Consider the following 12,930-nt stretch of genomic DNA (forward strand, 5'->3'; position numbering starts at 1 on the left):
TAAAATGAACTGCTTTAAAACCAAAGGACAGCATTACCTCATAACTCTAGCTTTTCTTAATGTTCCTTCTTTCTCCATATATAATATATTATTGTTATAATATATAATACTGTATACATATAATATCATGTCTGTGTATAGATATCATAATTTAAAAGCATCTCTATCCAACCTTTCTGTAGTAGTATTCAAGAACAAGAGGAATGGTTGGTGAAATGGCTCAACAGGAAAGACACTTGCCCTGCAAGCCTGCCAACCCTGGAATCCACAGCGCAAAGGGAGAACTGACTCTCAAAAGTTGTCTTCTGACCTAGACACACACACTTCGGTGCAAACATACCTGCACAGACACACACGAATAATAAATAAATTTTAATGTTAAAAAAAAAACGGAAGAAGAAACCTTAAGCAAAGCTAGAGTGGTGGAGTAAGGCCAACCTTTGTTGTAAAGCAGTTAGTTTATTGACACCATTTACTGAGCACCTACCCTGCAAACCGGGCATTGTGGCACCCACCTGTAGTCTTAGCACTGGGGAGGCTGAAGAAGAAGGATCACAAGCTGCCGTGCAGCCTGACATACATAGATAAGATCCTAGCTCAAAACAAAGCAAAGCAAAAACCTGCTTTAAAAGCCCACGAAAACAAAAGGAACTTCCACAGTGGTAGAGGCTCAGGCTCAGTTTATTTTTCTTTCCAATCAGAAGTTGTTACTTTGTCATGGCTAAACATTTTCCCACTGGGGTAGGGTGCAACCGTGGTGATTCCTATTGCAGACTCTCTCAGTTTGCCCTGAAGGCCCCACGCTCACCTTCTCAGGACCGCTGTACAAGATAGCAGGAGTTTTCAGACTTGGTGGCAAACACGATCTGCCTCCAAAACGGCATCCGCGGTGATCATGTGTCAGTGGTTCTGTGTCTTAGTACTAAATCAGTACGTTACTCTGGGGAACTAATCAGAGACTGTGGACGTCCCCAGGTCGCACTCAGTGCTCTCAGGTGAGCACCAGCTACTGCTTAAAACTCGTGCATGCACGGACTGTATTTAAATCTAATCCAAATACATCCCACTCCTCCCCTCCAGATCCTCCTCTCTTCTGTCCCATACCCATTCCACTTCCAATTTTATGTGCTTTCATTTGGTGGCAGCACCGCCAAATCCCAAGTTCCTTCAGTGCTGTCTGTACGCGCACAGCTGTGGGATGTCTTCGAGTGTGGCCACCCTGTCAGGGCTCACATGCCTCCAGCAGCCGCTAGCAATGGTCAAGAGTTCCTCACATAGGGGTAGGGCTTTATGAGCCTTTCCCCCGTCCATGCTGGCTTGATCTTGTTCAGGTCTTGATGTGGTCACTGTCACCACGAGTTCACGTGTGTAACTGTGTTGTCAGATTCATCAATGACTGTTTCACTGTAGGCATCCACTTCCCCCAGCGTTTACCCTCTGCCCTCTTATCTTCTACAGTGTGTCTCCTGAAGGCTGTGGAAGCCTTCTTGAGGGGAACAGCTAAGGAATGGAACTGGATTCCTAAAGCGTACCTTAAATAGAAAGATGCCAAGATTGAAACTGTGGCTGGCGGAATCACAGAGGTGTAGTAATATTTTGTTTGTGCTTTAACAAATAAAGCTTGTCTGGAGATCAGAGTGTGGAACCGGCCATAGCGTTAGCCATCGAGGCGAGGCAGTGGTGGCGCACATCTTTATTCCCAGCACTCTGGAATCGGGGACAGATGGATCTCTGGGAGTCCACTCTGGACTACGCGGGATTAAATCAGTCTAAAAGAGAAACAGAGCCAAGTGGTGTCGCACACCTTTAACCCCAGCACTAAGGAAGGGATCTGCCTGGGCAGATAGAGGAATATAAAGCAAGAGGAGACAGGAGCTCAGGATTCAGTCTAAGGTTTCATAGTCAGGCTACCAATTCAGTGTGAAGATTTCATAGAGGTAAGACCTAGTGACTGACCGCTCTGCTTCTCTGCTCTGTCAGCTTTCAGCCCCTAATATCAGACTCTTGGTTTTCACTATTAAGACCAATTAGAATTCCTTCTATATCTGGTGCCCCACAGAGGCATCCGGAAAGACTAGCCCTTCATAGAGGCTTCCCTTCCCAAGAACTGAGAATAATCATGTAGAGCTGAGTATCCTTCAGGGTTTTGAGATGACAACATGAAATTAGGTATACCAAAACTGGTATACCAAAAGTGTCTTCCAAGAAGCAAGAACCACCCAGCCAATGCTGTGAAAGAGGCTGAAAGACACAGTCAAGGAAGGGGGCCCCAATCAATGCCTTACAAGAAGATAAATAGTGTGGCCAAACAGGATCACACTTGGGTTTTCTCTCATTAAACAGTTTGATCCTCTGGCAAGTTGAGTGCAGGTGAAGCACAATACATTGTGAACAACTGGTTCTTGCTGTTTTAAGGCTGAGCTCTGGGGGTGAGGCTCACCTCCTTTAAAACACATTTGCGAATACGCTGAAGTAAATATGCCACCATTCAGTATTCATCCCCACCCACCCCTCCCATTGTTCCCACCCCCATCCCATCCCTGCCAGCAGAGGCTCAGTTCTGGATTTGATTAAGGAATTCTTGTTGCTGTTGCTCCCCCAAGTCACCCCTACAAGAAATCCTTTCATACACTCTACAGCACAGTTTCACATTGTGTTTCTGCAAACAGACTCAGTCTGTTCCATCAGCTAGAAACAACAGGGAAAGTTGAACTATTGCTCACGGAGTGCAGATGTGTCTGTCACTACTTGCAGACATTCCTGTCTGTCAAAGCGCTCCCCCTCGGATTCTTTGTTCTGTTAACTGTTTTCCTGAAATAATTATATATTACTATAACAAGTGAATTTCTAGGTTTATCCTCAACCCACTTACTTAAAGTTTGAACCTGAGGAAAGGAAATGAAGACATTTTATGCCTTATAAAGCCAGCTGTGAAAAGGGATCCTCGAACTGACGAATTAAGCACGTGCTTACGCAGTTGGTTTGTTGTAATCTACCCCTGACAACCCACATCTTCACAGGCTGTTGGCAGCTACATGCTGACCCTCAGTAGCTCCCTGCTTCTCTCTCGTGGCCCCAACCTCCTTTTCTCCAGCCCACTCCCCACTCTTAGCAAGAGCAGACTGTGCAGAAGACTAATCTGATGATGTAGCTCTCGGCCTCACCAAAGCTAACACCCCTACTTACAAAAGCATCTACATGAAAGAACCTCAGGGTGATTCTACCGTGGCTTTGTCTAAGCAAACGCATCAGATGCCTGACTGGCAGTGCGGTGTGTTCTGTCCTGCAACCTTTAATGATGACTTTTGGTCCTCAAGTTTGCAATCCCTAAACATCAAATCCCCCTTTCCCAGAGCCATGGAGTCACAGAAAACTTGGGGTCATTTTCCAGCAAGTTGCTTAAGTTATTCCAACTTTACCTTTCAGTGGAAGCTGCCTTGTGTTCTCTCACCAGCTACTGCTATTATTCCATACCTTCATAATAACATGCATGATTTGGATTTTGCTGAATGCCCTCTAGGTTATGCTGCTTTTTATTTCATCCCTGATTTTTCCCATACTCTGTGGATAGACAAGCTACCTATGGCCTCAGATCTTTTTAGTTTGGAGTATCTTGTGGCTTGGAAGAGCTCACCAATAGCTGCCTAGAAGTACTCACCCATAAAGACAAATAGGAAGTCTAGACAAGCCCACCCTTTAGGAAGGACTGACTTGTGTGTATCGAGGCCATCGCGAGCTTCTAAGCATTATAGAAGAGGCACAAAGAAAAGGAATCAGCTGCAGTCTGGTGAAAGTGACCGTGACAGAGAGTGGTAGCTGAGCAGGACGCCTGGGTATCAAAGTCAGAGGAGGATTCAGAGGGAGGGGGCAGGCTGACCTCCAGGAAATGGTTCCATTCAAGAGCAGAAAAGTATTATTCTGAACTGTCACAGCTGATTGCCAAGTATATGAAAATGAAAAGAAAACAACCCACAAATCCTTTAAGTCCATTTGGGCCACAATAGAAATGCTGATTGCAGCTCCATCCATCACGCCACCTCTGCCCAAAGGTGCACAACACACTTGAAGACAGCCCTTGTCAGAAACAATATTTCATAACATTCTTATCAAGCCTGCGTCAACATGTCAAAACCTGCGCTGGATATGTGACGGTATGAAATTAAAGAAATAATATGCCTGGGAAAAAGAATATTTTTTTTCTTTTCATTAAAGCAAAAATACCGCAGTCCTATTCCACAAGGTGTTCGGTGCCTAACGTGCTGATCCGTTGTTATAAATGGCAGCGGCAGCAGGTGCAGGAGGCCAGGTGCTCCAGGGAAAAAAGAAAGGACTAGATGGAGAGGCCTGGGGTCAGCGCACCTGTGTTTGAGGAAGTGCCGCATGGCTTCATGCCCACCACGCAGAGCCGGTACATATGAGAATAAATATTGTCGCTGGGTGCAGCGACATTATCACTGTGTCTTAGTTGTAGCTGCAGTGGTTTTCATCTCATATTTCAAACGACCAACGGGGAGGGCTTTCTCTTCTCTTAAGTGTGACGGCTGTGGGGCTGAACCGGGAGAAAGGGGTGGTGTTGGAGAGTAAGATTCAGTTCCCGTTGGGGATCCAGAATGCCATGCCCACTCTCCTACTCTGTCCCGTCTTCCACAAAGGACCACGTGTGTTAGGTGTGGAAATGAAGAACTTTGTTTCTTCTTCCCTTAGAAATAGCATCAAAGGTCATAGCACTCCAGATGCACAGATTGTAATATTTAATTTTTAATCAGTCATGTCTTTAGAAGGTCAGAACGTTTTCATTTATACCCATGGTAGTTGGAATTTCTAAGGAGCGTGATGTGTGTGCAGAAGACAACCTTCTAGATGAGAGAAAAGTGGACCTAGAATGTTCTGTAAAAAGCACTTTAGTCTTGCTTGCTGTTTCCTTGAGTGTGTTTTTGTTTGCTTTGTAAGGTGAGGGAGAGTTAAGAAATGGCTTCTTTATTGTCTTTAAAGCCATGTAGCATTTGCCTGACTCTTACAGAATTGAAATTTCAATTTTAAGTTTCATTTGCTGCCTACTTGACCTCATTGTGACACCAAGTGCTGTTCCTTAAAGCCAGTGTAGTCTCTAGGAAGCTCTGCCCAGGGGTGCAGTCCTGAGGCTCATAATTCCATGTATTCCAGAGCACAGTGAAGCCATTTGCTGGTTGTTGTATGCGGCGAGACACTAAGATGAAAGGATATAAAATGAGGTCAGTAATTAGCATCCATTTGCACTGTCTATCAAAACATACATTTGTCTCAGAGAGTAGACTTGTTTGATCACTTGCTCTTGCCTGGGAACTATAAAAATCCCAGCCCTTTGATCAAAAATCCTCCTCTCTAATCCTAGGCATGGGACCCATCTCCAGCACTAGGTGCTAGGAGTACAGCAAGCTATCTGATTTTCAAGTCGATACAATGACTTGCTAGAGAGAAGAAAACCCTGAGTGTTTAGTTCACCCTTTACTGAAAAAAAAAATAGCTTTGCACTGCAGAATTTTAAAAAACAAACCTTGAAAGAATATGTAGACATGGGATAGCATGTATTGTTCTTCAAAATAAGCACTGCAGACACTGGGACTGACACAGGAGGATGCAAGAATCAGGAAAGGCTAGTAGTAGAATCTAGACCATTTACTGTCATACTGGCTGTCTGAGAGCCAGCAGAAAAGCCAGGGCCAGTGGTGGTGCGTGTCTTTATCCCCAGCGCCCTGGGCAAGGAGGCAGGAAGATCTCCAGGACTTGGAAGCCATCCTGTTCCACATATCAAGTTCTAGATGAGCAAGGGCTACACAGTGGGACTATAAAAATAAAAGAAAATCATGAAAAGCCAGCATAAAGGGCAGTCTGCCTGACCACCGTAAAAACTCCTGGCTTCATGGCCATGACCTCACCCAGCTAACGACTGTTTCCTCTGGTAGACTTGGCCTTAAAATAGGAAAGACTACTAAATATTTGGGCTTGTGCGTGATTTGCTTCATAAGCACTTTAAAGTGTCACAAGATAGTTGATGTCTTTGTATTCTCTTCTTACTTCATAATATGCCTTCAGAAGTGAGTCTGTGGGCTGTGTGTCCTGCTTGTGCAAGTCAGGCCCAGAAGTAAAATAAAGCAGTGAGCGCTGTGGACACTCTGTTTTACCACAGCATGAGTGCACAGGCACACGCACGCACACACACACAGGTGCATGCAAACATTCTCTCTCTCTCTCTCTCACACACACACACACTCACACACTCTCTCACACACACATACACACTCTCACACACACACACATACTCACACACTCACACACACACTCTCACTCACACACACTCACACACACACACACTCTCACTCACACACACACACACACTTTAGTCCTACATTTAACCCTTACTTACTCTCAGGCTCTGTAACAATGACATTTTCCCTTCCTGAATTTGAATGAAAAAAAAAAAATCAGGGGTTTGACAGCCATTATTCCATATCTATTTAAGAAGCCTGCCCACTCAGGACTTCGACCTAGGGAGAGTTGACAGGCATCAACCTTTCCATTTGGTAAAGGCTGTCCCTCCTGTTTCCTGTTTTCTCTTTTCATCATTTCTTTGGCTGTCTCAGCAATGTCCTCTGTGGCTATGCTGACACCATGGACCTTAGAGAAAGGACATAGGACCAAAATACTGTCACATCGTGGAAGGCATGCTCAATACAATGGAGACCTAGCGTGTTTATACCACCATCCTGTAGCACTCACCACCAGAGCCCAAGACCACTCAGACAAAGGGCAGAGTCTGTACCGGCGCTCTTCCGTGATGTCTGTAGCCTTCCCAACAGCAATTGCTTGGCTCTCGTAAGCAATCAAATTTTGGTTCCTTTTTGGAATTATGAAATTCATTTTTATTTCAGAAAATACTCTCACGTTTAAAGAAAAAGCTGCGGGTCATTATTAATTCTCTCTCTCAGAGGAAAAAATAACTTTTAGCATTTTGTATAGAATCCTCCAGATTCTTTTTTCTCAAAGATTTCACACATAATTATAAAAGAGAAGTTGCTTTGTCTAAACAATCTTTTCTCTTGTTTTCTGCCCTTCCCCCCCCCCCCGCCCCCACCCCGTTTCCTTCTGGTATCTGTATTTTCAATTTTTCAGCGTTTTTCTTGTTTTTCTTGAGTTGTAAACATGCCCAGGACTTTGGTAGAAAGGAAGGAAGGCAGGCAGGCTGGGGGCCCTTGGCTCTCCCCATAACCTTGCCTCACGTCTTTATCTTCAGCCAGTCTTCCCACCCCTCTCACACGAGAGCTTTCCTAAGGGACCAGCATCCTCTCCCCATCTTCACTCCCCACAAGCAATGTACCTCACCCGTCTTTGCATCTGGCTTCCCTCTTTGCTTCTCTTCCTACTCATTGGTAACTTCTGCCACCTCCCTGTGGGGAAGGCTGCAGTTCACACTGTCACCTCCTCTGTCACCTCCGTAGCACTCCACACTCTCCTCGTACTCTCCCTCTCACCCCTGAACGTTCCCTCTTCTTTTGCTTATTTTTAAAGCAGAGCTGTTCTTTCGGCTTCTGAGTTGAGTCCCATTTCTTCTGCCTCTCGAGCTCATCCGCCGCTGCCATTTTCTTATTCAGCTACCAGTATGTGTAGCCCTATCTCTTTCCTTAGAAACGGATGCACATGTCCCAAAGGTCAACTAGATGTTTCTACTTGGCAGGACTTTTCTGAGACCCCACAAGCCCGTCGGCGACCTTGTGTGTGCATTGCCTTCCTTACCCTTTCTGGTTGCTAATCTATTTAATAATCCCCCTGATGGTGGATGCAGAAGGACAAAGAGAGTGAAGGGCTCCATGAGTGAGAGTGGACCATTCCTTCTAGTTTAACAGTGAAGAGAGCAGAGAAACGGGGATGTGAGGAAATCGCCTTCTAAATGTGGGAAAACCTAAGCAATTCGGTGGGCAGTGGGGAGAATTGTGGTAGAGAAGAGATTAAAGATAGGGGACCCTGGAGGATAGGAACTGACCCCAGACAACTCTGAGACCGAGAGCTAAAATGTCAATGGGAAAATCTTAGCTCCCTGCCACTATTGTTAATTCACTGTGTGACTTTTGCTTTAATACATTCTTGCTTATTAAATATCATGAAGCAGTAGCTAAATCATGATAAACCATTGTTGAAGTACCTATGTGAAATATATAACCTTTACATTCGTGTTGACATCTAAGGTTAAACAAAGACTACAACTGGGGACAATTTATCCTGTTAGATGCCAAACATTCCTTTTCCTTTTCAAAACTTCCTATGTGAGTTCCATTCCTCTTGAGTATGAAGAGTACTTTAAATTCAGTCCACAAACAGCTAATACTTTTCAATCGCAACTCCTTTTTAAATTTCTTTTGGTAGTACTGGAGGTTGAGCCCCGGGCCTCATGTGTTCTCCGTAAGTGTTCTACCACCAAGCTGTATCCCCAACCCACAGACATTAGTTTTATTTTTATTTTATTATTATTATTAGTTCATATTCTGAAACAAGTTGCTTCATTTGTGGACTCGATGACCTCAGCTTCTATTGATATTGCTATAGATTTTCCCAGTCATTTTCCTGTGGAATGATTTTCACAATAGCATCGTCTTACAACTTCGCAAGTGTTGTGACTTACTTAATTCAAATGAAGACATCCATTTTTCAGTTCCACTTCCGTGGAAAGAAGGAGGAGGGACAGAGAGGCAGTGGGTAAAGGTGAGGAAAGAGTGGAAGTCTGAGTAGGGCCAAGTTGAGTTGCCAGGTACGTCTGCAGTTCTTCTGGAAACCACAGATATGACCCGGTTGGATGGTATTCCGGAGACTGTGCCAGCAGGAACAAAGAACCAGGCAATCTTGTTTCGAGCTAGTCTGATTGAATTCAGAATGATGTCACTCGGCACGGTGGGGAAAGATAAGGGACACTGTGTTTGGGGTTTCATACATGACCCTCGGCCTGGGCTCAAGGCTTCTCATAGGCAGGGAGACTATCATGCCGCCTCTCATTTCTCTGCCTCGAGTCCTTTCACCCTTTTAGCTCCGTGGCACTAACAGTTCTTCCTCAGATGTCCTCATTAAGAGTGCACAAAAGTGACCTCAAGCAATCGGCCTGAGGAGGCCCGGCCTTGAGGGCCTCCTTTCCCTGCCTCACTTGAAACCCTCAGCTTCAGCATCTTGCCAGAGCTGTGGGTGGAGCGCAGGACGCGATTACCCTGTGGCTTCTCCTCCCCCATAAGCCCCGCCCCTTCACACTTGGACAGAGGGCAGATTAGCTTTCTTCCTCCTCCTAGTCCTCTCCTCTGGCTGATGTGCAAGATCTTGCAGAAACCAGGGACTTGCTTCTGGGCTTGGCAAAGTGCATAGGAAGAAGCCAGGACTTCCCGACTGGGAGGAGGGGGGAAGCTGAAGATCCCCGGCTTTGGCTCAGCTAAGCAAAGTGGGCAGCTCAGTGCTTGAAAGAGGATTGTGCTCGCACTAGAGATCAGTAAGTGGGCGGCTGTGTGAGTGCCCCAGGGTCATGGGATAGACTTGAGGATGAGGCTTGATTCTAGGGGAGAGCTACGAGACTGCTGTCTCTGTGCGTGTCGCGTGGAGTCTAGAGGCTTAAGCCCAAGAATCAGAACTCCCAGTGCCTCCTCCCAGTCCTGGAAAATGGCAACTTCTACTGAGAGAAATTTGCACAGACTCTCCTTTCCTGACCGCTCTTCCCAGGAAACTGTGCTACTAAATCAGACAGAGCTGGGATTAAGTGGGGAAAGTGAAATGTAGCATTAACAGAAACTGCAGTCTCGAATTACGTTCTGTGTGTGCTGGCGTTGTTATATCTATTAACAGAAATTGTCAGCAAAGTCTGAGGTGGGGAGCTTAAGTGGGGAAGTTGAGACTTTCTGTGACCAAGAGGCTGAGGAGTCCCTATGTAAGGGATTAAATGCAATATTTATCTAATAAATAATAGGTGGGTTTTTAAAAAAAAATCACTAAAGGGGAGCAGCAGCCAGGAAGCATAAAAGTGCATGATAATAATTAGGAAAAGAAAATTTCCCATCCATAGCTCTTTGTAGCCAAAAATTTCAGGATGTTTACAAAGTCATAACAGTGATGCAGGAATACTTCAATTATCATTGTACATTATTAATACTGTTGCCGGGCAAGATCTGTGGTTCTCTGGTCAGCAAGTTCTGGCAATGAAGCCACTGCCGCTGGTGCAAAGAATTCTGGGATGTCTGAGAGTGAAATGGATGGAAGGACTCACATTCCATCTCTACTCAATGCCCTTTTGTCCAGAAACCGGGTCATGCAGACGAGCTACTTGGTACGTATACAGATCAATATGGGGAAACGCATTTCTGAGGGCTGCAGAGCAGAGAGTGTCTCAGCTGAGCTGAGAGGACCCAGAAGCCAGGAGACAGGAAGTCAGCTTGGCTCAAGTCAAACTTCTTCGCGTTGTTTTCCTTCCACCCTGGAAGGGAACCTCAGATAAAGAGAAGAATAATATCTGGGAGCATCACTGGGGCCATCTGTTCTGTCCTGAGTGTCAAAGTTTATTCATGTGTGGATGAAGTTGGGGGTTTTTATTTATGCATCTCCAGACTTGAAGTCTCTGATCTCTGTATTACAATAATGGCATAAAAATAAGAGATATATTTATGGGGGGAGAATTATTTTGAGATATAACATATATTTTGAAATATAGCATTTTCAAATATGAATTCAAAGAGGAGAGAAAGACTATGTTCTGCAGCATAAAAAAGTCTCGTGTCATGGCCACTGATAGACAATACCCGTGCTAATATGACACCAGAGACTGGAGTTTTAGAAATCTAACTGCTTAATTCTAGTTTGTGTGGCTAGCATCCAAAGCAAGGTGGGTTTTTGTCTGGTTGTTTTTGTTTTGGTTTCTATTTGGACAACAGAAAAGTCCATGATGACCTTTGTCTTTATCTGTCGTTGGTATGAAAGAGTTCCATTATACTTCTGATAGTCCCCCTGGAGAGAAAAAGATAAATATGTTACCATTTTTCTGCAACGTAACTGTGAGATGATGGTTATGGTTGGACTCCTTTTCCAACCTTAAAATGTGTATTTATGAATTTTGCTATGGAGAAGAGGAGTAGAAAGTGGTCATTAGGACCAATCATAACAATAAAATAATAAAATGGCAGTAAATCGTACTTATAGATATGCTTTACTCTTCCAACTTCATAAACCACTGAATTTTGAAGCATATTATTTGTTAAAATTACTTTTTATTTTCCACATTAGTATTCATGTGATTTATTGAAATATTAAAAACCTGAGAGTTTGTTGGCTGCATTATATAATACTTCTCTTATTCTTAAAATATATAAGGCATTAAAATATAACATGTGATGGTTGACATTTTAAGAATAGTATAATTCTAAATGAAGTTTCTGTTCTTGAGAAAAATCTGCTAAGAGTCTTCAAAGAACTGCTGGTGTATCTCAGAGTATTAGAGAATCTTTGCTGAAACTACAGAACAAGACAGAATGTTGAGGAGGACCTGAGGGCATAGTCCTTGGATGTAAGAGGAAAAGCAAAGTCAATGTAGAGGTATAAGATGATGGTTTGCTGTACACAAGGGACTGAAGCCAAGAATGATGCATTGTGATTAGTGAAAGAGTTAAGTAGTTTTGTCTTTATGAATTATTAAGTAGGAATTAAGATATTTAATGAAAAGAAACTAAAGTATATTTAAAATTGTTCTTTCACAAGAAAAGTAAAGAACAAGGCTATGGAAAGCTAAGCAGTGATGAAGACCTCGAAATAATTGTTGATCAGAAGCAGGTAAGTGAACACTCCATATGTTTTCTGTTGCCATTAGACTTTGACCTGGTAGCCTTTGGGTTGAGAGCCCTTCCCAACAGCTGCTTTAGCTTGTCTAACTAGAGCTGTTATTAATAGAGATTTGAGTAGCATCAATGCGTCCCTCATCTCTGCTCCACTGATTTCTGTGTGCTGTGAAGATGAACAATAAGGCATGAAGCAAGGCCAAAAGGAGAGAACTCTGCAGACTCAATACAGTGAGGCAAAGTAACATAATTTGATTAACAAAAAAAAAAAAAGATTTAAGTAAGATCTAGGAAGCATATTTTCTTAAAAATGAGAAACAATACCATTGATGTGTCTTGTAAAACAAGGTATGATCGAGGGGGTTAATAAAAGATGTGAAATTTGAGATGTTTAAACTTAGATCTCCCCCAGTTTGGTTTCTGTTTGTCTGCAGTGTCAAGGTGATTTGAAATGAAAAGAGATTGCTGTATGGTCAGTAATGCTGCCCAGAATTTGAGAACCCTCTAGCTTGGATGTTATATTGGCCCATAAGGTGCAATGAAAATGGCTTAATAGAGCATAAACAATGACACAGCAGGGAGTGGACAGTGTCCAGCCAGCACACTGGCTTGGCATTGGCCCTTGACATCTTTGTTAATCATCAAGGAGCCAAGATAACTGCCAGTGTACTTAACATACATGTGGCGTTGTCTCTGAGGGCAGTGTCAACAGTGGTAATTAAAAAGTCTGAGCTAATGAGGATATTAGAAAGTAGCCATTGACTAACAGAATGGCTGTTGAATTTGAACAACTTTCTCGTCGCATAGTTGGTTCTGTGTTGTGGTGATGACACTACGGAAGCCAGTGTGTGTGTGTGTGTGTGTGTGTGTGTGTGTGTGTGTGACATGGGGAATGGTTACCAAAAGGTTGCAGTGGAAAGTCTTTCATTTAAGTCCTGCTTATTAGAATGGTTGGGGAAACTGAAGGGATCTCCTGGAAGATCTTGGCTGGGCAAAGCATTTCCATGAGAGTTCATGGTCTGTGGGCACAGCAGGACTTGTCTTGTCACCTCTGTACTTCCCGCCCTGTTGTGACTGCTGCCCCCGAACACAGCAATGTAGGGGT

General features: G+C 43.8%; 1 protein-coding gene across 2 annotated transcripts in view; it reads left to right on the forward strand.

Moving 5' to 3' along the window:
* Positions 1-9,362: 9,362 nt before the first annotated feature.
* Positions 9,363-12,930, forward strand: part of Pex5l (peroxisomal biogenesis factor 5 like) — a 143,722-nt gene continuing 140,154 nt past the window's right edge. For both annotated transcript variants that reach the window (XM_050138377.1, XM_050138378.1), the window contains exons 1-2: positions 9,363-10,327; positions 11,749-11,820. In XM_050138377.1, the coding sequence (XP_049994334.1) occupies positions 10,235-10,327; positions 11,749-11,820 (165 nt within the window). In that variant the 5' untranslated portion in view covers positions 9,363-10,234. The remainder of the gene's footprint in view (positions 10,328-11,748; positions 11,821-12,930) is intronic.

The sequence above is a fragment of the Alexandromys fortis genome, unplaced genomic scaffold (assembly GCF_014885135.2).
Source record: "Alexandromys fortis isolate MF-2015 unplaced genomic scaffold, M_Fortis_MF-2015_v1.1 scaffold_15, whole genome shotgun sequence".
Taxonomy (NCBI): Eukaryota; Metazoa; Chordata; class Mammalia; order Rodentia; family Cricetidae; genus Alexandromys; species Alexandromys fortis.